The 21,470-nt window shown below is 36.8% G+C and overlaps 1 protein-coding gene across 1 annotated transcript in view; it reads left to right on the top strand.

Annotated features, from left to right (window-relative positions):
* Positions 1-4,558: 4,558 nt before the first annotated feature.
* The window catches only part of LOC124552543 (F-box/LRR-repeat protein 7-like), a 41,928-nt gene continuing 25,016 nt past the window's right edge, over positions 4,559-21,470 (top strand). Inside the window, exons 1-3 of the mRNA XM_047126860.1 lie at positions 4,559-4,742; positions 14,545-15,026; positions 19,888-20,089. Of these exons, the coding sequence (XP_046982816.1) occupies positions 4,671-4,742; positions 14,545-15,026; positions 19,888-20,089 (756 nt within the window). The 5' untranslated portion in view covers positions 4,559-4,670. The remainder of the gene's footprint in view (positions 4,743-14,544; positions 15,027-19,887; positions 20,090-21,470) is intronic.

Below are 21,470 nucleotides of genomic sequence, written 5' to 3'. Positions count from 1 at the left end.
TTCTTTTGTATATGAAATGTTTCTTATTAAAATTGCATCATTCCATATTAACCACTGAAGTAAGTATAAGCCATTATCAGTTCATCTTTATGTATGCTTCTGTTATTTTATTGTGTACATTTTAGTTGATAGTGTGTATTTTTAGTTTGAAAGTCTTTTTGTATAAGGTCATTTGCTATATTACTAAAATAGTCATTAAATCCACTACATTGGCATCAGATACTTGTCAACTTTCCAACTTTAAGTTAACACTTTTTACAAATGGCTTTCTGTTTGTTTCAGATCTGGTAAGGTACCATGTGGCATGTGTATTTCTTTTTGATTTGGAGATATATGCATCATGTATCTGTTTTCTTTGCTTCTTTAATATCTTTGTAGTAAATCTTGATGTATATTTTTATATAATTTCTTATTTCTAATGATATAGCTTTGTATTTTTCATATGAGTGTGAGTATCTTTTCCTCACACTTGGGGTTTTATGTCAATTGTGACCTAACTTGTACCCCTAGATTGTTTTGATCTATGTTTCTTAATTGGAAAGGCTGTCAAAATAAAGCTTATATGTACCATGAAAGTTGCTGAACATTTGATTTGTATCTATCTTGTTGTTCACTTCATCCCAAATTTCTTGGCTTAGTAAGCTGCAGAAGTGTGTAATGTTATTATTACTGAAGTCCCTACATTCACTTGTTTTATAGGTGGTTCTTTTGTTGAAAATAGCTCCAACATTAACAACAGGGCTTCATAATCCCTGTAGCCTATATTTATTACTTCAGTCTTATTTGGGTAGTAGGTTTCTTGAATGAACATTTGGTCCAAGACAACTTCATTGTTTAAACAGGTTCTTGTATATGTGTTTAGAGTGGGGATTAGATTGCAAACCTTTGTCATGTACAGTAGTCCATCTCTGTGAGTTGATTGTTTCAAAAAATCAATGTTGAAGCACCACAAACGATCTTATTTTTAGTTGGTTCTAGAGTATTTAACCACATTTCTAGGTTACATAGGAAGCCTTCAAAATTTCCGGCGGGGGATCTGTATACAATGACAATAACTAGGTATACGCCAGAAAGTTCAGTGGTTACTACTTCAAGATACTTTCCTTTTATCAAATCAGGATGTGTGTGAATTGCTGTATACCTTAAATTCGGCTTTACAAATATTGCTTTACCTTCATGTTTGTGAAAAGATGTGCAAAATGAATTGCCTAGTAGGATGCCAGGAATATTTACAGTATCCATTTGCTGTTTTTCTAGCCACTGTCCAGTTACAGAAGACCTCCCAAAGGATCAATGTTTCTCAACCAGGTCACACAAGATGAGCTCATTCTGACAATCAGCTACTAACATAATCTTTCATGTGGTACTGTTGATATCCAGGCTGCATTATAAAAGAAACAGGGAAGGATATTTTTGCTCCTCTGAAGTTTACTATTAATCACTCCTTTTCAACTGGTACATTTCCTTATCTTCTAAAGGCTACTAACGTCCCAGCATTGCACAAAAAGAGAACCACATATACTATTAACAACTGTATGCCAGTAGCACAGCTTAGTAAATTCTCAAGGATCTTTGAGAGGCTCTAGGCCTTTCAGCTATTAGAATTTACAAACAAATACTCGTTAGCATTGAACCATCAGCATGGCTCCCAAAAATCTAGATCTATAGTCACAGCTCTCTATGAGTATGAAAATGCAATCCTGAAAACCATAGACTAAAAAGAAATCACTACTAGAATATTTCCAGGCTAATCTAAAGCGTTTGATGTTATTGATCATTTACCCTACTACACAAAATAGAAAGTAAGAGTATTAAAAATATTTCAAATAAATGGATCAAATCGTACCTTACAAACTGGAAACAAAAACTAATTCTTAAACATGACATACAAACTGGACACGCTGTAAAAACAACAACATACTCATCAGGGAAAGTTTTCATAAAATATGGTGTGCCACAAGTTTCCATATTAGGTGCAATCACCTTCCTTCTGCATACAGAGATAGAAGGGATAGAGACGATCCAACAGAGAGATGCTCAACAAACTCTTTTGGCAGACTTTACAAGAGAAGCGTTGTGCATCATGGAGAGATTTATTATCGAGAAAGCACTTTCCAGAAAGAGTCAGACAATATTTTACTTCCTCTGATACACATCTTGCGTAATGACCATGAGGAGAAATTTCGAGTAATTAGAGCCAATAGAGAAGCTTATCGACAATCATTCTTACTATGTGCAATTCGCAAGGGGAACAGGGTTAGTAGTACAAAAAGCACTCTCCGCCACACACCACTAGGTGGCTTCCAGGGTATGATGCAGATGTAGATGTAAATATAGCTGTAGGTGATCTGAATGACTCCGTTCATGCCAAAGAGAAAACTGTGTTTGCCGATAACATGAGCGCTTTGCTAATGTGATCTTTATCAAGACATTCAGTCATCAGCAGATAGGATACTGATGCAAATGTCAGACTGGTTTGAAAGAAATAATCTCATTATAACTACTGAAAGAACTGTAGCTATGAACTTTCACATACCCATAAAAAACAACAGAATTATATCCATTTTAAAATAAACAACAAAAGCTTAAAACTGCCTGGTGATGCGATATTTTTCCGAATACATCTTCAGGATGATCTCAAATGGAACACACATATTCTGTATCTAATAGGTAAACTTCCAGCTATTTGCTATACGTTATGAACACTGAAGTCGACCTTCAATAATGAAACTGTACCGTCGGCGTATCATCCACATTTCCAATCTGCAACCAGATATGGAATCATATTCTTGGGAAATTCACCGTCTAGCCAAACTATATTCAAAACACAAAAACAAGTTCTTAGAATCATCTGCAACAAAAAGAGATGAGATTTGCTTTTTCCCAAACATTAAAGATCCTCAACCTTCCATGCTTGTAGGGCTACATGAAGCAATAGTCTTTGTAAGAGAATATTTAACAGCTTCGAATGTTTATAAACAAAACAGCTCTGTACATAATCACAAGACAAGACACTCAATAATTTTCATGCATCTCATGTCAGAACATCTGCCTATCAGAAAACTGTCCTACATAGTGCAACAAAATTGTACAATAAACTTCTGTTCAGTGTAAAATTTATAAGCAAAGAAAGATGAACCACAATTTCCACCCTGTTATTGAATTTCTCTGCAAATGAAGCGTAGTACAGTAGCCTACTCCATGCAAAATTAGCAGTAATAGCAAATACTACCAGTATCTGAGAAATATAAATAATAAACATGTAAAGTAAATTGTATGCATTTCTTGATACACATGTATTGTCTAATCATATTGTCTATAGGAATTATTAACTATATATGAAGTAAATGTTACTATCATTGGATGAATAATTATGATTAATTTCTGTATTGTCTTTATGTTTAACTGTGTTCATGTGTATGTATTATCGAACTGTATGGTCTTTAGGAATCATTTGTGGATTATCAATTACACATCATAATATTATAATTAATTTTTGTATTGCCATTATGTGAAAAACGCGTAATGTTTATCTCTGCATTATATTTTGACTGTCTTATATCTACAAAAGATGTCACGAACCAAATAAAATAAATAAACATTTTCCTACCCTGCCAATCTACCACTATCAAATTTGATTTTAAATTACTCCTGATGACACTGATTTCGTACAAATGCTTAAATGTGTATGAATAAATAAAGAAACTAATTAATTGAAGGGAAATAAATAATAAGAACAATGTTTTGCCAAATACATAGTTTTCAAAAATATTTGGAAGTATTAGCTTTGTTACACTGTTCCTCATCATACCCTCATAATAGGTATATGCAATCTTACTGCTACCTCTTCATATTAAATCCGAAACATGCCTTACTGTACTTTCATTGAGCACATGCGACGCTGATTTGGTCTCAAGAACAAGTTAGGCCCACTGCATTCTGTCACTTAAGAAGACACTCCATATATACATTTTATTGTTAGGAATCGAGAAAGTTTATGGTGTCAGACGTTCTCGATAAGTCTAAGAAAATAAAGCTCAGTGACGAGATGTACTGTTTAAGGGGCTCGATTTCCATTCGGGAGGAGGAGTCTCCAAATCCGTATCTGGCTACCCTGGTTTAGATTTTCTGCAAATTCCTTAAATTCAAGGGAACTTTCAAAATATGTATCAGACCAAATGTGATTCATTAATTATACACACACTGCAGCAAGTTTTCGGAGATCATTTAAAGTGTCATATACATGACAAAATGTATGAGAATGCTCATTTCTCAAAATTTTGAGTGTTAACATACTTAAGCTATTTGATGAAATGTTTACGAATGTACCTAAATTTGTCCTCTGGGAAAGGATACCGGAGGCCACAGTTTCAATTGGCTTCAGTATTTCCAATCCCGTTTGACGATCGACATTTCTCAAAGTCGTAATGGTTAAAATTGAACAGAAGAAACAATGTTCGCAGTGTATACTCCTCCCAAAACTATAAATATATCTGTGGTGTAGTTCTTAGCTTTAATCTCTGGATTCGAGGAAAACTGCAGTGCCGTCAATCGAGTACGAGGAAGGTGTGGGGAAAGGGTGGAAAATGTTGGTGGCTGTCATCTGACTAATCTCTACGCACGTAGTTGCGCAATAACGGGTGGTGGGGAGACTGGGACTTTATAAAGGAATGTACTTCTCCAATCTGTTGATAACTACCTTGTATTGTAACAGCAGTGAGTCGGACGTAGCAGTATGTAAGGTATTGTAATTGCACAATTTCGTCATTGTACGCGTAACAAATTTTCATGCTCCGGCATTGCTTAATTTTTTTTCCGGCCACGGGTTTTATGAGAGGCTTAAAGATGTTACGAGATTATATTCGAGTACGTGTAGTTACAATTCACGTGGCAGTCCAGTTTGTTCGCATACGAGACGTTTAGTTTCGCAACAAAATAAATTGAACTACATGGCCTGCCATTTTCGAATATAATTATATCGCCTGTGATTTGTTTTCTGTCTCAGTTGCACATATACTTAATTGTAGCAGCTGTAGGTGGTCTTGCATAATGACTTGGAAAGATTTACACCAAAGGTGCGGCTTTTGTGAAGTTTTAAAGAAGCCTGAGTGGATATTTTTTACTAATTGAAAGTAATGTATTAGTTCACAAGATTGTCTCCCTGAATATTTCAAAATGTCAAGCCACTATTGATGGTGCAATAGTTCAGAGGTCTTGCATGCTACTAAGCTTGTCAAGAAAATACAATAAATAGATACCCTTTTCATTCTAGTCCTCAGGTGCTGTACGTAATGAAACAGTGGTACATAACATTTCTGTCTTCAGTAGTTGACATATTTGCTTAATTGGTTGATTATTAGTTTATAAGTGTATTTTGCAGCCAATGTCAGATGTCAGTGAGGATGAATTGTTTTCAAACATTTGGCTAAGAGTTTTACAATGACTGAAGAGCACAGCAGAGTCCCACGATGATTGCAGTGACATAAAAATTTTAAACTTGGAATGAAAACATTGTAATGTTGTATATTGGACAGTAGTGAGGAATATACATAATGGTACCATTTCACAAGGAAGTAAATTTGATGATTTAATGTTTATATTTTGAAAACAATTTTTTAATCTAATAAAAGGGCAGAAATCAATAAACATTATTATGTGACTCAGGTGTTATATCCGGAAAGATGTTTTCAACAGTAGTAGAGGTATGATGCAAATGGATTACACAATTCCCGTTGTGCTTCCACAACTCATTTTTCCCCTCAGTGTTCATGCATTTTACTTATACATGTTAAATTTAGGAAGTACTTTGTGTTGAAGGTGATAAACAAGCTGAAATGTTTGTCTTTCTCAAATGTTCTAAGTAGATCTCATTTCTGTAGCGATTGCCATTGCTTAAAAGACCAGAAGTGGTCACTGCTATTTCTCAGTAGTGATAATGAAAATATCATTCAGATACTAAACATTCTACTCAGTGTTAAAATTAGAGAGGTGCTAACAGGCAGCAATCACAGATTTCCCAACGCTGCTCACTTTTGTTTCATTTAGAAATACTGTCAGTACAACTTGTCCCGAGTTTTCAGAAACATTCTGATGTGGAGTTTCATTGTACTCGGTTCCTTGCACTGGTAACAGAAATAAGAAAGGCTGTTTACACCTGTAGCTATTGTAGCTTCACTCAGCAGGATAACTTGATTTTTTTTTAAAAGTTTGTAGAGATGTTTCAGAAGTCCATCTCTAACTAAGAGGGGGGGGGGGAGGGGGCAGGGAATGAAGTCAGTATTTAACTTGCAAAGCATCCCAGTTTCTTGGGGCGATGAACATGAAATGAAGGCTGTTGCAGCCCAGACATGTTTTAATATTTTCTAACATGTTGTGGATGTCTGTAGCTGTATGTTAGGACATCACCGTGAAATAAGGCTCACAAACCTGGCCGCTGAAAGTCCACTGTTGCTTAGAACTTAATATAGCATAACAGATTTTTAAACTGTAGCAACAAAAGTGATTCAGATTAGTTGTGGAATTGCTGTTCCTTAATGAACTTTTGAATGAAACATTTGTCAGTAGTGTTAAACAGTGGAATATTGTTTATACAACAGAGGGATGACAGTAGGATTTATCCCTTTCTATGCTCTTCAGATGGATAAGTTTACTAACAAACCACCTCAGTGCACGTGTCTGATACAAATTGCGATTTTTTGTAATAGTCAGGCCAGGGAAGAAAATTGTAAACACACTGGAAATCTTATTGTACTGTTAATATTTGGCTGAAGTCCGATAGGAGAAAACTAAGACATTTTGGGGTGAAAAGGGATAAGAAGTCATCCTCTCCCTCCCTCAGCCACTGGCATTATTAATGCACTTTTCTCTCATTTCAGTTACATTTGGTGATTACTAGCTTAGTGTCCTCAGCTTCCCTTGCGTATGGCCTGCACAGATTTTTTCTTAAATAGAATTTTTTGTGTTCTAAATTGCAACACCTCAACTTTTCACACAAATTAAGGCCATAGAAGAATGGTATTTACTGACTGTGTGTCGTGCTAAAAAGTGATTCAGGTAGCTGGAGTCAAAAGTTTTTGTTAGTCATGCCTTTTGTGTTTTGGTGGTGGTATTTTTCTTCACGTCTAATTCAGATGTGAAATGTCAATTTTCATAGATTTAGCTTTAAATAAAATGTACTATTGTCTTACATTTTTCCCCTATTTCACCTGCGGTCGGACTTGAAAATACAAAAATGGCGAAACATTTTATTTCTGAGAAGCTAAATTCAAATGTTAATAGGTTTAGCTTTAAAAAATGCTTTCATAATGAATTTTTTTACATAATACATTGCGTCCCTTATTTCACCCCTTTAGAGGTTGAATTTTCAAAAACACTGAAACACAAATTTTTATTTGTAACCGAGAATCGAAATATCAATTTACAGAGCTGTAGCTTTAAAAATACTTCAGTAATTCTTTAATAATTTATTTTGAAAACCAATTTTCACTTACTGTTTCACTCCCATAGCGGTTATATTTCCAAAATAGTAAAACACTTATTTCATTACTTCTGACCAAGAAACAAAATACCAGTTCTCATAGGTTTACTTCAGAACTGCCTTAATGGTGACATATTTTCAAAAGCCCTTACATCCCCTGTTTCACATCCTTTGGTGACTTTCAAAAAAATCCCTTACTGAATGATGCCTCAGTAGATCAACACCCTCTGTAAATTTCAAGTTTCTATTCAGACTAGTTTGGGTTGGAACTAAATCTTCTTAGTTCAGCCACTTTAACTCAAAATATTTATATATTATATACAGTTTCCGCTTAAATCAGCCTACTATTAAGAAAACCATGTAAAACACTCTAAAACAGTTTGTGTGAGTAGTCCAGATTTACAAAAAGAATAGAGCAGGGTACTTCATTTATACATGTAAAGAGAAAAGATTTAATATCTTTTACTTTCTAAAATATGATAAATGAACATTTTTACATAATTTAAAACTTCTGGGCTCTTAGGCCGTGGTTGATGTATAAAACTCTTTTAATGTTTTGTTTCTGACAGCGGGAGACGTCTTCAGAGGTGAAATGGTGAATTGCAGCCAGAACTAGATGGAGTGCTAAATATATAGGCAGTGTAGAGGGCACCAGTGTCACATGACATTGGCTATGAGATTATAACTCATACCGCCAACATTCTCGATTGAAAGTAATATATCGTCAATCTTATGTTGCAATGTTGACATTCAAATTTTATCTAATAAAACACCTTCCTCTTATGTTAAAATTATTATAGTGTTTAAAAATCCCAATAGCCTCTATACATGATAATGCGAGGTTTTCGATACGGCACTCGTCTCACTGAATTTGATTTCATGATCACCCTTTTTTGGTAAAGATATTCTGCTATGGCCGATTTATCGTATGTCCTAGGTGTCAGTCCCTCTTTTATTCAACATGATGGGTGTTAACAATTTTTTTGTGGTACCGATATAAACCAGTCCACAACTACAAGGAATTTCATACACACCCGGTGTAGCCATAGAATGTCGTATATCTTTTGCTAATTTTAAACATTCTTTTACCTTCCTGGTGGGTCTGAAGGCAGTTTCCACATCGCAGTTGCTCGATACTTCCCAATGTGAACCAAAGGAAAACTTTCCCTCTGGGCGGCCATCATTCCTCATCAGTCCTGTTTCTCTCCCAATGGTAAAGTGATCTATCTCCTTGTTAGAATAATTCTTCTTCTTGAATATCGACCATAGATGTTGAAGCTCGTCTTTTAAGTAAGATTTTGTGCCCTATCTACCAAGGTTATAATCACCCTTTTTTTGTGTTGCTTGGTGGTTAGAATCAGTATACAGGTAACGGTCAGTATGCGTGGCTTTTGTATGTGCTCTGTGGCCCAATGTCCTGTCCCCTAGCTTGATACGAGACTTCAAAGAAATTCAGCTGCCTGTTATTCTCCATCTCCATAGTAAATTGTATTTTCAGGTTGATGCTGTTGAGATGTGCCAGGAAGGCTCAAATTCCTCTGCACCTGTCCATACTATGAAAATATCATCGACATAGTGGTCTTTTTCTGGCAGTCTGCAATGCCTGTTTTGCAAAGTTCTCCATAAACACATTGGGTACAGCTGGACTAAGAGGACTGTCCGTAGCCACCCTGTCAGTCGGTTTGCAAAAATCATTATTGTACTGAAAATAGGTCATGGTGAGGCAATGTCTGAATAATTCCACCATATCTGTTCAAAAGGTAGCAGCTATATGCAAGATGCCTTCATTCACTGGAATCGTGGTAAAAAATTTTACAACATCAAAACTAACAAGGATATCGTCTTGGCCCACATGCATTTTTGTCCGTGAAAATGATACGAATTTTTAATGACTGTCAGTTCCATCAGCATGAGGTTGCAGCAATGAGTCAAGGTGTCTAGCTAATTCGTGAGTGGGGGACCCAGTAGAAATAACAATAGGCGTCAGAGGAATCTGTGATTTGTTCACCTTTGGTAATCTGTAGAGCCTAGGTGGGTACGTTACTGATTTGCAGAGGAGCTTCTTATCAGAGGAAAGTGAAGATGATTTCACCAGTCAATTAGTGATTTTCAAAATCTTTGTAGTCAAATCCTTCTGAAGGATCCAGAATATTATTGATCTTTTCATGATAATCCTCACTGTGGCGTTACCCTTGTCAGCGGTAAGAACAATGTTTTTATCTGCATTTGTCCCTCAGTGCCTTCCTTGGAGCCAAAAAAAAGATTACTGTTAGGATGGAAACAGCTAGATTTTTATGTACATGTAAACCAGTTTTAGCAGTTAAGAGGGATTATGTGCATGTGCAGTTGGGTAGTACCTTCTCCCACTTCTGGCTACAGAGATGTGGCTGTTGGCTGTGCAGGCAGTCGCAGCTAGATGCTACTGGGAAAAAATTTGCCAGTGCGCCTGAGCTGCCAGATTCATGCATGCACAGCAGACCCAGATCTAAGAGGGGGCAAATTCATTTTCTTGAGGAAAAAACCTTGTTTCTCAAAGCGCCTAGCATCTAGCGCACGTTGGTCTATCGATTATTCATATGACTTTGAAACGCATCCCTGTCGATTTTTGAACACATTCTAAGTCAATTTCTGAATGAATCAGAAGTTGATTTGTGAACGCGTGCATAGTGTACGTGATGTCCCTGTTAAGGGACTCCTTGTCGCATCTAGAAACACACTTCCCTGCAGACAAAAGGGGCTATAAGAGCTGAGCAGAGTAAAGCTGAGCGGGTGAATGCCAACTGCTGTCTCGTTATGTGGTTGATTGGGTTTTGCGAATGAGGAGTGTTGTTATACTTACTAGCGAAATCCATAGATTCAGACTACCAGAGTGGAAGTAAATGACTAACAGGAATAACATGTAAGAACGATTACGTATTATCTTCTCGGTGTATCCAAGAAAATGAAATTTTGACAAACTTTTTGGCCAAATCGCTATACTAGTAAGGGCCAGTTGTACGGTCCATGGCTAGCAGCCGCTTTAAGTTCTATTCTGGAAGTAGTGCGGAAAACAAGTTGTACGAACATATAACAATCCCTAGGCGGAGAATAATCGCAGGATAACTAAACTGGTGATTCTGGCAGAGTTAGTGAAGTTAACTGGCAAATAAGTTTTGACTTTGGCAGGAATAGTTACAGAATTAGTGATAAGACTGTTAGAACGATGAAGGAGAAGAAACGCGGATCTCGTACAAATTACGGAAGAATATGACGATTCCAAATTTGTATAAAAATTTTGTACTATTACTTTTCAATCTCTTGCTTGAAAAACTGGAGCGTATGAATGAAGTGTGAAACTATTTCCTAATGTAAAGCTTTTTGCTTTTAGTAGGCCTAATAGGCATTTGATATTGGTACTTCTTGAATTATATTCTGTCGTGTTTTAAAAATGACCATTTGTACCAAAACAGTCTTGTTTATTTGGTGTGTTTTACAGTTGCTGCAGTATTAGAAAGGCCAATTTAGTCTTATCTAGCAGACAGTGACAAAATGGACATAATCAGATGAAGAAACCACACCAGTCTTGGGTCCTCTTTGTATTAACAACTTCTCAGAAATAAATGACATTTCGATTTTTCGTGGAGCAAACTGTTTGAACGAACTTTGAAGTAATAGATTCTTTCGCAGAAAGAAAAGCATGCTATGTAAAGCTGTAGTAAGGTTACAGAAGAAAATTCTAGGAACTAAGGATTGAAGAAATGTGTACTGTCTTTCTTGTCTTTACTGATTTTATGTATCCTATATTTAATTTTGTCACACAAAGCACCAAGTGCAAATTTTCTAAAGAGTTATTTTTTAAAAAAGAGGGCCAGGATGCCAAACTGGCTAACTGGAAGCAGGAGAGGTGCTGCAGGACACTTCAATTTCTACTGCCCTCTATATAGTTTGATGGCATCCATTACAAGATATACACGTTTCAATTCCACAGAGCAAAATACGATGACAGGTGATAGAATGCTGTGTGAAGAGGTGTGGTACTGCACTTTGGCACACTTAAGACCAAATAACATGTCTTACATTTCCTTGAATACATATGTTTCATGCATCACTCTTCAGAAATGTGTGTGCTACAAAATGAACATATTTTTCAAAATTCGATTTTTTAAAAAATTTTGACATCTTCTCTCAAACGCTCGGAGTGGTGGGTTATTGCCCCAGTTCGGAAATACTGTAGATCCAGGGCTGATGTGCAGAGCAATCTGAGTTATAGTGGGGAAGTGGGTAGTCTCCGCGTGACCCGTGTTTACATTTAGTGATTTTGCTGTTTCCTCTTCGTTTACTGCTCTCGCGTCAAATGAAAACAAAACAGATTTCTGTGGCTGGGAGCTATCAAGTGAATTAAAATACATTCACATAATTATGGAAGGCCAAGATACGTTATTAGCTTCAGATTTTATTTTATTTCCATCTTTCTGACAGTCAAGCATTAATTGCCTTGCAGAACAATGAAGTTATGTTTGTCGGTTTGCTAAAGAAATTTTCTTTTATTAATCTTTCCTGCTGAGGCAGTCAATATATTTGAAATGAAGTTTGATTCCACACTATTGGCTGGTTTAAATTGTTCACTGCATTTCAACCGCACATTTTCATCATCTAGCATGTATGGCATTATGCCATAATACAGAACCAAACATATCACACAGTACTGTTACTCCAAGAAAATTTACATCCTGAAAACCACATTGAAAAGCTTAATATCTGGTGGAGACCTAATTCACTGGGAATCTGCACATGCGAATGTGCATGTTTTAGTATGGGTCATGAAATTCAGATGCTCTTAGAGATCCTCTGATGTCTTCTTCCTTTCATGACATAATGTAAGATCTTTTAATGTTTTACACATATGAGCATATGGGCCTCCTACGTCATCGTCGCTGCACAAGCACAGTGGCGCCTGTTGTCTGGCGCTCTCTGGCAACTGCTGAAATGAAACTATTTCTAACAGGATGTGGGAAAATATTGCGAATAATGGTTTAAAAAGTGTCACTTTCAAAGTAAATTTCCTTCTATGCAAGTTGAACTGTGTGTGAGAATGTACAATGAATTTCTTAAATTGGAGTGTTTGACCCTCATTTAAAAATCAACTCGTTGATGACTAGCCTTTTAGATGAATTTAGAGCGCAGAAGATTGGACATTTATGTCGTTACTGAAATTTTACTGGTACATTTGTGTGATATATCTTAAAGTGTAATATGTGCATAAAAGACCAACATTATATGTGAAAGCTTAGGTTCCCTTGCAACGTATTAACCTTAAAGACCAATATTATATGTGAAAGCTTTGCTTTTTTTTTTGTAGCAGCTCTGTGTATATTAATTTAAACCATTAACTTTTCCACCAAGTGAGGTGGCGCAGTGGTTAGACACTGGACTCTCATTCGGGAGGACGACGTTTCAATCCCGCGTCCGACCATGCTGATTTAGGTTTTCCGTGATTTCCTTAAATCACTCCAGGCAAATGCTGGGATGGTTCCTCTGAAAGGGCACGGTCGACTTCCTTCCCTAATTCGATGAGACCGATGACTTCGCTGTCTGGTCTCCTTCCCCAAAAACAACAACAACAACATTAACTTTTCCTGTTTGTGTGTTCGCGCTACTTAACAGTGATGTTGCTATTGGCTGACTACATCATGTGTCCTAAGCTCTTCCTGTTTGTGTGTTCGCGCTACTTAACAGTGATGTTGCTATTGGCTGACTACATCATGTGTCCTAAGCTCTGAATGTCTGCTGTCATTGGCTGGTGATATCACGTGACATGAGCTATTACTGCTTACAAAAACACAAGTAGGTAATATGTGGTGTTTGGTAATACAAAAATATACAGCATACATGTTGCTGTAAATTAAAGATCTTTCCAAAATTTGATTTTTTCCCTGAGTTTAGTTTTCTAAAGCATCGGTTAATTCAACACCCATGCATAAACAATAACTATTCCAAAGATTGATAATTTTCCCAATCCGGAGAGAAAATATACTGTCAGTTAACGGGGGAAAAGTATGTTTTCACCCGGGAGAAAGTGTATTTCTAATTGGGAAATCTGGGAATTTTTTCCTGGTCTGCATATACACCCTGGTTGTTGAATAGGAAGTACCCTCTGCCATATACTTATGGAATTTGCAGAGAACAGCTGTAGATTGACATTTAGAGCTGAATATGAACATATGCTACTATATAAAGACAAGTCATCGTTTAACTTTGTCTCCAAAAATTGTTGACTGATTTACATAAGATTTTTACACGGTACTGTCATAAGTGTTTGAATGGACATTTTCACGCATGTGTACATGCATGCACACAATCTCATTTTGACCAATTTACTTCACATTTACACATGATGCTCTACTTCAAATTTTTGCATGATACTCTTAGTAAATGTTCAGTAGTATATAAACTGTGTATTTTTAATATGTATGTTACATAAATATATATGTAACACATAAGGGGAAAATGTTAGTAAAAATGTCAATGTTGTTGACAAATTTATTTCGAAATTTAGACAATGTTATAGTAAACATTCAGACATTGGAGATAGGAAACATTGCTAGCAAAAATCTTGAAAATTTCTTGATTGTTTTTCTTATTTTTATACAATAATATGCTAAACATTCTTAGTAACAGAGGCTATATATGTATTTTTTTAAACAACAGTGTTCAGTTTTTCTGTGGGAAAGAAAATACTGTGGTGTGAAAATGTGCAGTTTCGTTTTCTTCCTCACAGTTTTAAGAGAAAGAATGAAGTTATATGTATGGCATATAGACTTAAGACTATAATACTACTGTGGAATATGTATCATCTGAATATTTGTAGTCTTAGCCATTCAGATTAAAACTGAGTAATAACCTCATTAAAGTTACTACCAGATAGATTTGGGCAGGAGGGAGCAAATGGGAAGAAACAGAATGGGATTTGTACACAATTCTTATATAGTGCGTTTGCAATTGCGAAGCATTGCCAGGTTTGCTAGTTATTTATAAAAATGGTAAGATTTTTATATGCTTTTGTTCATTAATTTTGTTGTTTCTTACAGTGTCTGCAAGTATCTCAGGCAGAGGACTGTGTGACATCCCCTCCCTCAGCACCTCCCATCTCCCAGAGGTCTGAAGAGAGAGACAACAGTGAGATGACTTCCGAAGTGGAGCCCAGTGAAGAATGCAAGGAGGGCAGTGAAGACGTCGCAATGTGTCGGAGCAGTGACTCATCCAAAGCTCCTCTGTCCAGTGTCACTTCCCCTCTAGAAAGTTCAGGCACCACACCTGATGAGTCAGAGGTGTCTATGACAAATTTGGACCCGCAGCAGTTGGAAACAAATGTCGCTGATACAACTGGCAATGCAGCACTCGACACAGGCTCCCAGTGTTTAAGCATTGACACCTTGCCAGATGAAATTTTGCTAAAGATATTTTCCCACCTGTCTTTCAGTGAACTCGTTGATATACAGAAAGTGAGCTCCCGTTGGAAAAGGCTGTCACAAGATGCAGAGTTATGGACTGATAAGGAGTATGAGATCAGGTAAGAAATTTGCAAATACAAAAACAGCAAGCTGCATATTTGTACTCCACTTACGAAAATGTTAGTGAGATAACTTTGTCTTGTATTTCAATGTGAATATGGTAAATTTTTGGTGTGTGTGTTGAGCTCAGGTTAGACAATTATAACATTCTATTTTTATATTCAAAAAGGGTTCTGCCTTTATGACCCTTTAAAAGGAATTGAAATCAAAGTTGTTGTATTATTTTGTGTGTAACTTTGCCAAGAACGTCTTAGAATGTTTTTGAAAGGTGGAAAAACAAACATTTTTTGTAACAGTTCAACTGAACCTATAATACTGGATTTTGGGTTTGTTTGATTCTGTGATGAAATGATCATCTTGTGTGGGATGTTGCACAAGAGCAAACAGGAAGATAAAAGGACACTGACAGTTTGTGTGAGCACATGTGTCTGTTCTAAAAAAAAGATAAGAGCTTGCTGTATTAGCTAGTAAAGGTGGCATAAATCACCAAAGGATCCCCACAGGCAAAACTGATGGAGAAGTAGAAATGCAGTGAGAAGAGCCCTGTCAGGGCATAAAATTGGATGCATGTCATTACCGGCCAGTTTCACTGACATCGATTTGTTGTAGAATCATTGAACATATATTGTGTTCAGACGTGATGATCTTTCTAGACTGTGAGAAGCTCATCTGCAGGAACCAGCATGGTCTAAAACCATGCTGGTTTTAGGGAGCAGTGGTCGTGACACAGCTGGCCCTCTTTGTGCATGATATACAACAGGCTCTAGATAGCTGCTCCCAGATTGATGCAGTATTCCTCGACTTTCGAAAGGCGTTAGACTCAGTTCCGCACAGTTTCTTGCTCCAAAAAGTGCGCACTTAGGGTCTATCCAATGACATATGCGGTTGGATAGAAAGTTTTCTAACAGAGCAGTATGTCATCCTGAATGGGGAGACTTCTACAGAATCAAGCGTAATATCAGGTGTGCCCCAGGGCAGTGTAATAGGTCCACTGCTTTTTACGATTTACATAAACAATATGGTTGATGGTATTGACAGCAGCATTAGACTGTTTGCCGGTGATGCTGTAGTCTAAAGAAAGTAATCCCGCAAAAGTTGTGAAAAAATCAGTGAGGATTTGCAGAAAATAAATGCTTGCTGTAAGGGCTGGCATTTATCTCTCAATATTAGTAAGTGTAACCTACTGCGCATAACAAAGCGAAAATCCCCATTAATGTAAGAGTACAAAATAAATGCCCAGTCTTAGGAAGCAGTAACATCCGTCAGTTATCTGGGTGTGACTATACAAAGTGATCGCAGATGGAACGATCAGATTACACAAGTAATGGGTAAGATGAACTCTAGATTGCGGTTTATTGGTACAATCCTGAAGTGATGCAATCCTTCAACAAAGGAAATTGCTTACAATACATTAGTTCGCCCAGTCTTGGAGTATTGTTCGTCTGTATGGGACCCTTACCAGTTGGGTCCGATTCAAGAGATTGAGAAGGTCCAAAGAAGAGTGGCAAGATTCAAGACTGGTACATTTAGTCATCACGAGAGCATTATAAATCTCGTTGAATGTTTGAAGTGGGACACTCTTGCAGATAGACGACGTGCTAAACGGAAGGGGCTGCTCACCAAATTCCAATTTCCGATCTTTGCCGAGGATGTAAAGCATACATAATTACCAACTTTCATATCGCTCAGTGATCACCATTCAAAGATAAGGGAAATTAGAGCTCGTACTGAGGCGTTCATTTTTCACTCGCGCAATCCGCAAGTGGAACAGATGGGGGGAAATATGACTTCGGTGCGAATAGTGCCTTCAACCACACCCCGCCTGGCGGCTAGTGGAGTATACATTGTAGATATGTAGATGTAGATCTTTTTGCTTGTCATGGGTTCTGGTGGGGGTGTGATACAAATTCCACCTCGTGCCTAAAGGAAGGGAGACAGTGCCTGTGTGGTGGAATAGCCAGTGCATCTGCCTAGTAAGCAGGAGATGTGGGTTCGAATCCTTCGTTGGTGCGTATTTTGATTTGTTGCTTCGGCCTACATCATTATCCTTCTGTTTCTTCACTGTTAACAAGTTTGTTTGTGGGCAACAATTATGATTGCTAATGTAACTGTTCTGAGTTGTTTTCGTGCTTTTTTCCCTGAGTATGAAAAAAATTTCTGCAGCTAATAGCAAAAGGGAGAAGAATATTAAGAGGCTGTGAGGTGAACTCAGTACTACGGAGTAACTGGAATTTAGTACCACATTGATCTAGGTATAGTTTTAATCTTCCAGGAAGTTTAACATCAGCACACACTCTGTTGCAGAGTGAAAATCCCATTTTGGAAACATTCCCCAGGCTGTGGCTAAGCCATGTCCCCGCAGTATCTTTTCTTCCAGAAGTGCTAGTTCCGCAAAGTTCGCAGAAGAGCTTCTGTGAAGTTTGGAAGATAGGAGATGAGGTTCTTGCAGAACTGAAGCAGTCCAGTACACAGTTTTAATCTGCCAGTAAGTTTCATATCAGCGCACACTCCATTGCAGAGTGAAAATCTCATTCTGAAATCATTATTAAATCCACATTCACAAAAATTCCATGTGCAAAAAGAATGATATAAAGAAACAATGAAACCAAATGAAAACTCATATGATTAAAATGTGACAAAGGAATAGAAATAAAATTACACTTAAGCCAATTAATTAAATAAAAATATCAATCATTCATTTCGATATTTAAAAATAAAACATTTTAAAGTTTGTGACGAGGTACGAAGCCATAGCCTTGAGCATGTGAAGGCCTTACGCTACAGTTACACCACATGACCAACCTAAAAAATCTTTCTTTCACCACTGGTGAACGTCCCGTAAAATTTTTATTTTTTAAAATTTTTATTTTTTAAAATTTTTATTTTTTTGGTCAGTTACTCGCAAATGAGGGCATACCTGGGTGAATGACAGCAGTGTGTGATACCTGGGATCTTAACGTACATCATCATATAGATGGTTTCAAAAAGTTGATCCCACTGATAGGGACTTCTCCATGTTAGTAAAAATCGGTAAAAAATAACGCGCTATCTAACAAGATGAAACTAACAAAATTTTTTAAGAACATGTTGTGAATGCCTACTTACTCAGAGAGATCTCTTCAAATCTGAATTGTGGCTAAAATATTTAAGTTACAGTGGCCAGTCACACATATCACTGACTTCATGACTTGACAACAGAATAACATTTCAAAAGTGTCCATTCAAGTCAAACTGTAGTTAATCTCCACATGTTTTACCACTCTATGTATCACTAGTTTGTACTGAATTGTCATTTCATGTGTTATACAGAGAAGAGGAAACCTGCTGAATCCTGGTTGTCGTCAGTTATCAAATTTGGACTATCTCAGTTTTTTGTTGGCCAGAATAAAACATCAAAAAAGTATAACTTCAAAACATATTTCATCTACCACAAATTAATGACAGTTATAATAAAAATAGTTATTAATGTCAGATGTTTGCACAAGAATTGCATTAGGTGTAGACAGCCTCAGGGAACACCTACTCGTGTAATCAAAACTGTTCTGTGATAGTGTGACATAAATATTAGTGAGCATGGTAGAGAAGGCCTTATTTGCTTCCACATACCCATAGGTGGGCTCAACAGCATTAATTCTCGCGTCAACTTTCCAATTAACAGATTAACTTTTTTTTTAAATATTAACAGACTCATAACTCCTTAACTTTCGTGGAGTACATTAAGTTATTTAGGTACCTAGTGTTGTTGATGCCACACCACCTGCAGAAATCATTCTGACAAGTTCAGTTCAAATAGGTGTACAGTTACACCTAGGTGTGCATGATTGATGTAAGCAGTTTGAGAGAGACTGACTAGCTGTTGGCTGTTTGCTTGTTTACTGAGTTTGTGTTAAATACTGCTTTCAGTTGGTTAGTGGATTGACTGACTGTGGAAACTAAATCATGAAATTGGATTCTAGCTCTGCAACTAATGAAAATCTGGGGCCGTGTTAAAATATTACATTAAATTTGTACCCAGATCGTGGAAAGAAATACTTTTGAATTGTAAATTGATTGCCTAAACAAGACAGTTAGGGCTTAGCCTTAGAGCCTTAATTTAGTTAATTGATTTATTAAATAAAATACCCTTATAGTGCTGCAGTTGAATGAATTTTTTTCTGTGGGTGAAGGCATTTTGTCTCCTAAATGAGCTGTGCTCTTGGATGAAAACTTTAACATAGTGATGTTCATAAAGGGAAATATGTACATTATGCCAGATGCTGATTCTCCTGTGGTTTCATTCTCCTGTGATTTAACATTGATAACTAAATAATTATAAAACTAAAAGATTAAACTGTTTCTTTATTTATCTTCTATGTCCCACCTAAACTTACCGCTAGTGAAAACATTTTTATCGAAGCAACAATAATAAGTTTTATTCACTTGATCATTTCAGTACTCACCACATAAAGTTTACTGTTAAACGTTAATGAGTAATTTTAACTTCCAATAAATCTGCTGTAAAGTAACGCTTTAAAGTTTGACTGAGTTAACTTTTTAGTAATGGATTAATGATTAGTGAAGTTAGCTTTTTGATAAACATAACCCGGCTATGCATATAACCTTTCTTTTGCTGTGAAGTAACTGGCTGTTTAAAAAGTTTGTGTTGCTACTCCCTCTCTCTTTTTTTTTTGTGTCTACATATAGCACCATTTAATAGAGGTAAGGGTTTATTCCTGTCTGTCTGCTTGTGGGTTCAGTGGTACATAACTTTTATTATAGAAGCAAAAATAAGCTACTGTAGTGTGTTATGCAAGAAAGTTGACTGTCACATGTTCGAGCAGCTATTCAGGAATGAGCTTTCAGCATATTGTTGTGCGACAGGAGCTGGAGTGATTGTGACTCGGACACCTGCAAGGGTGGCAGGACCGACCGAGAGGCAATACAGACTTTCTGTGATGTGCCAAACTTGCGTAAAGTTTGCATGCGGCGTGGTGCCAAATCTGGTGTCTTCCGTGCACTCTACAACAAATGCCAGAGACTCTCCGAGCTGCGCCTGCATTACACGCAGAAGCTCAGCTACTCAGTAAGTGTAACATTCTGTAAAGTGTTGCTGTTTAATGTTGGAGATTACCATATTTCTTTTAAATATTTGCCATTAAGTACTATGCGAGGTGTGATCAAAAGTAACGGGAATTCAATTTCACAGACTTACATATTTTAATTTTTGAATAATATAGATCAAAGAATTTGCATTAAATTTTGCTTGAAAGAAAAAAAAAGTTGACTGGTGTTTGACGATTCTACTGTAATACTCAAGTTTACGAGTGATATATACTTCACAAAGAGGATTGAGAAGGCATTGAAGCTAATGACCCTGGATGTCCTAATGCATAAATTACTGATGACAATGTTGAAGACGCAAAGAAAATGGTTCTGTAAAATTATCCAATCACCATTAGAGAGGTTGCTGCTGTTGGCTTATCCTTTGGCTCATGCCAAACAATTTTTTGGGATGTTTTTGGCATGAAACATGTAACGGCAAAGTTTGTTCTGAAATTGAATTACAGCAGAAACATCGCACAGACATTGCCCAGGAATTGCTGAATTAAGTCAGCAGTGATTCAGAACTTCTTTAGAAGATTGTAACAGGTGACAAAACATTGGTGTGTATATACGGTCATGACATGGAACGAAAGTCACAGTCCCAGTGGAAACTGTCTAAAGAGACTTAACCTAAAAAATTCAGCAGAGGCAATCACATTAGAATGTTCTTCTCACTGTTTCCTCTAATTACAATGGTATAGTGCATTGAGTGTTCCTGCCTTATGATCGTACAATCAACAAAGAAGACTACCTGGAAGTTAAGTGCCATTTGTGTGAAGCAATCTAAAAAAAATATGGAAAAACCAGTCATCCAAACATGATTTTGTTCCCTCTAATGCAGTTCTTGTTTGTGATTTTGTGGCAAAAAACACAGCTGTTATATTACCGCAGTGACTGCATTCGCTGCGCATGACCCCGTGTAACCTTTTTCCCTGATGTGAAAGGACATTGTTACCATTGATGAGGTAAAAACTGAATTGCTGAAGGAGCTGAACACTGTAACAAGAAGTGAGATCCAGATGTGCTTCCCAGACTGGAAAAAGTGTTGGTAAGAGTATTGTATCAGGGGGATTACTTTGAAGGCGGCAGCGCCGATGATGATCAATAAATAATAAATCTTTAAGAAAAACAAATTCCCATTACTTTTTGATCACACCTTATACATGAACTAAACTAGCTTCCCCCTAACATTTGCTCTCACAGTGAGGTGGTGTCAAAAGCTAGTGAACACAGGTTTCTAAATTCTCCAGTGTGTGTTGTTTTCAGATGAAATCCTTTACAATTCTTTATAGTAATGTTTTCAACATATTTGTTGTTTAAATTAGTAATAGACGAAAAATTTAAATACCTGTTAGTGTAGC

This window comes from Schistocerca americana, chromosome 10 (assembly GCF_021461395.2).
Source record: "Schistocerca americana isolate TAMUIC-IGC-003095 chromosome 10, iqSchAmer2.1, whole genome shotgun sequence".
In the NCBI taxonomy this organism is placed as follows: Eukaryota; Metazoa; Arthropoda; class Insecta; order Orthoptera; family Acrididae; genus Schistocerca; species Schistocerca americana.
Note: the sequence above shows the minus strand (reverse complement) of the source record. Positions and strands in the feature narration are given on the sequence as shown.